The sequence below is a fragment of the Macrobrachium rosenbergii genome, chromosome 53 (genome assembly GCF_040412425.1).
Source record: "Macrobrachium rosenbergii isolate ZJJX-2024 chromosome 53, ASM4041242v1, whole genome shotgun sequence".
NCBI classification, from domain to species: Eukaryota; Metazoa; Arthropoda; class Malacostraca; order Decapoda; family Palaemonidae; genus Macrobrachium; species Macrobrachium rosenbergii.
The window spans coordinates 9927824-9932823 of NC_089793.1; the positions used below are offsets into that span (position 1 = coordinate 9927824).

The 5000-nt window shown below is 36.0% G+C and overlaps 1 protein-coding gene across 1 annotated transcript in view; it reads left to right on the forward strand.

Annotated features, from left to right (window-relative positions):
• The first annotated feature begins 2063 nt into the window (after window positions 1-2063).
• The window catches only part of LOC136834053 (uncharacterized), a 4952-nt gene continuing 2015 nt past the window's right edge, over window positions 2064-5000 (forward strand). The window contains exon 1 of the mRNA XM_067096310.1: window positions 2064-2098. Within this exon, the coding sequence (XP_066952411.1) occupies window positions 2064-2098 (35 nt within the window). The remainder of the gene's footprint in view (window positions 2099-5000) is intronic.

The following is a 5000-nucleotide window of genomic DNA, read 5'->3' on the forward strand; positions in this document are numbered from 1 at the left end:
CTGCTCTCTCTCTCTCTCTCTCTCTTCCCTAACTCACTACATTCTTTCTCCTACATCTCGCTTTCCAATCTTACCAAAAGCCTTCCATCCACTCTCTCTCTCTCTCTCTCTCTCTCTCTCTCTCTCTCCTAACTCCAGTATGCTGAATAATTCCCCTTTCCCTCTCACTACATCTCGTCCAATCTTACCAAAAGCCATCCATCTCTCTCTCTCTCTCTCTCTCTCTCTCTCTCTCTCTCTCTCTCTCTCTCTCTCTCTCTGTCTCATCTACGGGCGCAGCAGCAGCCTCCATTAAAGAGGTTTAGGCGTTTCCTTTGGCCCGTCTCTCCCATCCTGGTCTGCTTGTATTACTCTTTTGTGGCGTTCACGGTGGCCGCTTCCCTCCTCGTTCTCCCTTCCCAAGGTGACAATTCCAGGAGATGGGGGACGCAAAGTGGGTTCCTCACGCCTTGTTTTCGGCGCTCTTGACGAGGAGGACATGATGTGACGGGAAAATGGAAATAAAAATAAAAGAGGGTGAGAGGGGATGGGGGGGGGCGACCATAAAGACGTAATGATATAAAAAAAAAGGGCATATACTCATTTGTTGGGCTCTAGTTAGAAGACATGACATAAAAAAAAATAAATAAAATATATATATATATATATATATATATATATATATATATATATATATATATATATATATACTCATTTGTTGGCTCTAGTTAGAAGAGATGACATAAAAAATATATACTCATTTGCTGGGCTCTAGTTAGAAGAGATGACATAAAAAATATATACTCATTTGTTGGGCTCTAGTCAGAAGACATGACATAAAAAAAACCATATACTCATTTGTTGGGCTCTAGTCAGAAGACATGACATAAAAAAAACCATATACTCATTTGTTGGGCTCTAGTTAGAAGACATGGCATAAAAAAAGCCATATACTCATTTGTTGGGCTCTAGTTAGAAGACATGACATAAAAAAAAACATATACTCATTTGTTGGGCTCTAGTTAGAAGACATGACATAAAAAAATATATGTATACTCATTTGTTGGGCTCTAGTTAGGAGACATGACATAAAAAAACAATATACTCATTTGTTGGGCTCTAGTTAGGAGACATGACATAAAAAAACAATATACTCATTTGTTGGGCTCTAGTTAGAAGACATGACATAAAAAAAACATATACTCATTTGTTGGGCTCTAGTTAGAAGACATGGATGAATAAATATATAATTCAGAATAGATACACATTGCATAAAAAATAGACCTTCTTATGTTCGACACCGAATGGAAGGCACTCAGGCACAAGAAACAAAAACATGATAAGTAAAAACTTAATGACATAAAAACCCACTCCATTATTTGCAGGGCTCTGGTTAGGGGACATGGAAAAAAACATATAATTCATAATAAAAACATTATAGAAAATCAGTCATTCTTCTGTTAAACACTGACTGGAATGTATGAAGGAACCCATGCACAGAAAAAACATGATGACAAGTCAAAACTTAATTACATAAAAACACACTTCCTCACTTTTTGGGCTCTTCTTAGGGGACATGGAAAAAATATCTGTAATTTATGTTAGATATATTGTAGAAAAAAATCCCTCTCATATTTAACACTGACCGGAAGGCATGAAGGCACTCATGCACAAAAACATTCAAAAACAAAAACATGATGACGAGTAAAGACTTCGTCCCTGCAGACATGATGACACAACCTTTCATCACCAACAGAGATATATTGCAGAAAAATCAATCCTTATGTTCAACACTAACTGGAAGGCTTGAAGACAATCATGCAAAAAAAACAATCGAAAGAAAAAACATTACGATGACAAGTAAAAACTTCGTCTCTTCAAAACCGACGAGAAGACATGATGACACAATCTGTCCTCCCCTTACTCAAAAAAAAAAGTAATAACACGCTCCCAGCAAAAAAAAAAAAAAAAAAAAAAAAACTCGTCTGTTTGACGATGACAGGAAGATATCATAAAAAGATTAGGGGAGCCAACTGGCCTTTGTCGGGGAATAAAGGCAAATAAGAGTACACTCTGAATGACAGATGGTGTGGCTAATCTTGGATGCTGACACAGCGGGGTGAGAGACAAGATGGTTAGGTCTTTCTTCCCTGTTATCTCATCCTTTCGTTTTGTTTTTTGTCACGTTTCTTTTGTGAATTTTGTCGTTTCAATTTTAGTTTTGTAGGATTGAATTCCTACTTCATATCTGAATCGAACCAAGAGCTCTCTAGTAACTTATAGTGTTAGGTAGAAATTTCTTTACCATTTTTAGTTTTCTGTCAAAGGAAACTATTGTGCCGGCTTTGTCTGTCCGTCCGCCCTCAGCTCTTAAAAACTACTGAGGCTAGAGGGCTGCACGGGGTTAATACATGGTTTTAGATATTATGTAATATATATATATATATATATATATATATATATATATATATATATATATATATATATATATATATATATATATATATATATATTCATCCAAGTGGTTATGACGCTCTCTTCACCAGCGAGAGGTTTGGGTTCGAAATGTGAAAGTTAAGTGTGTTTCCATACAAGCCCAACATGCTTCAATTGCCATAAGCCATGAATTATATGCCTGTGAGTTCATGGACTTCACTGAGTAGCAAAAAGAAGCATCTTTGGTTTTCGCTGCTCCTAAAAGAGAGGTGAATTTCCCTGGCCAATCTTTCAGTCAGAAAATAAAAATAAGACGTACACGCATTTGAAAACTTGCTTTTAAAATCATATTACATTCAAGGCCTTTCCATCTAAAAAAAAGTTATTTTTTCATAATTGGCGTTTCTTAAAAAGCACTTGTTTTAAGAAAAATTCATATTTAAAAAAATATCAATTCTTTGGCATATTGAACCTTTCGTGACTTTCCTTCAGTAGTTATGACAAGAGTTAGTAAACAAATTCTTTGTCGTATTGAACCTTTCGTCACTTTCCTTCAGTAATTATGACAGGAGTTAGTAAACACGTCCCTGAAATATGATGCCTTCGGGGAACTTCCTGAATTTACATGAAGCTTCTCACAGCGTCAAGCCCTGTGCCCTCATAAACAATTTTTCTTGCGGTACTAAACTACGAATATGATCTTGTGGCAAACTGAATAATATTATACCAGGTTATGTAACGAGTTCTTCGTGAAGGAAGAAAACGTTTCATGTTTTTAAATTTGAGTTGCATTGTTTGTTATTTGTCTGTGTTCATGAGGGCAATTTCTTGGTGCCTTTTTGTCTGTTAAAGAAGTTGTTTGGCATGATAGACTTTCCCGCTCTGTCTCTCTCTCGTTGCTATTTGTTTAACGCTTTCTCCGATCTTTGTTGCCCTTTTGTGTAACGTTTTCTCAGATCTTTGTACTCAGTTGTGTAAAGTTTCCTCAGACCACTCTTGCCTTTTTGTGTAAGGTTTCCTCAGATCTTTGTCGATATTTGTGTAACGTTTTCTCAGATCCTCGATGCCATTTGTGTAACGTTTTCTCAGATCCACGATGTCATTTGTGTATTGTTTTCTCATATCCTCGTTGCCTTTTGTGTAACGTTTTCTCACATCTTTGTACTCATTTGTGTAAAGTTTCCTCAGACCTATGTTGCCCTTTTGCGTAAGGTTTTCTCAGATCCTCGTTGTCATTTGTGTAACGTTTTCTCAGATCCTCGTTGTCATTTGTGAAACGCTTTCTCAGATCCATGTTGCCATTTGTGTAACTTTTTTCAGATATTCGTTGCCATTTGTGTAACGTTTTCTCAGATACGCGTTGCCATTTTTGTAACGGTTTTTTCAGACCTTTGTTGCTATTTGTGTAACGTTTTCTCAGATATTCGTTGCCATTTGTGTAACGTTTTCAGATACGCGTTGCCATTTTGTAACGTTTTTTCAGACTTTTGTTGCTATTTGTGTAACGTTTTGTCAGGTATTCGTTGCCATTTGTGTAACGTTTTCTCAGATACGCGTTGCCATTTTTGTAACGTTTTTTTCAGACTTTTGTTGCTATTTGTGTAACGTTTTGTCAGGTATTCGTTGCCATTTGTGTAACGTTTTCTCAGATACGCGTTGCCATTTTTGTAACGTTTTTTTCAGACTTTTGTTGCTATTTGTGTAACGTTTTGTCAGGTATTCGTTGCCATTTGTGTAACGTTTTTCAGATACGCGTTGCCATTTTGTAACGTTTTTTCAGACTTTTGTTGCTATTTGTGTAACGTTTTGTCAGGTATTCGTTGCCATTTGTGTAACGTTTTCACAGATTTTTGTTTTTCTTTGTGTAACGTTTTCTCAGATATTCGGTGCCTTTTTTACTTTTTTATTCTACTTTGTTTCAGGGCAATTGACACTCTCTGATCGTCGTGGTTGACATTTTCATGACCGTTTTCTCGGACGTCCGTTGTTTTCATTCGCTAAACGTTCTCTTGGATAGACCTAGTTGCCATTCGCTTAACGTTTTCTCCTGATTCCTTAATTGCCGCTTGTTTAAAGTTTTCTTGGATCTGCTATTGCCATTTACTTGACGTTTTCTGAGATATCCCTTGTTATTATTGATTTAGCGTTTACCTGGACTTCCTGTAATAACATTTTCTTAACGTTTTTATCGCATCTCTCAAGATAAGTGTAAGATTAAAGGCTGATGGAAATTAGGTTTAGCTGTTAGTATATGGCGAAGAGTTAAGAATATTCAGGAACAGTATCAACATTCTTGTTATATTTCAGCTATTCTTAAAAATAACATTAGGTACATTGTTGTAGATCCTGCCTTATTTAATGTTGTTTATAATTTTATCATGTTGTTACCCTTACTTTAAACACTCACACATACATGCATACATTTGTACGTACGCATACGTGCATACATATGTACGTACATAAAGGCAATTGCTTTATTTAACGTACATACAGGCAATTGCTTTATTTAACGTACATAAAGGCAATTACTTTATTTATATATTCATCGCGTTCCATATTTTCGTGACTCAGTTGTACATGTATAC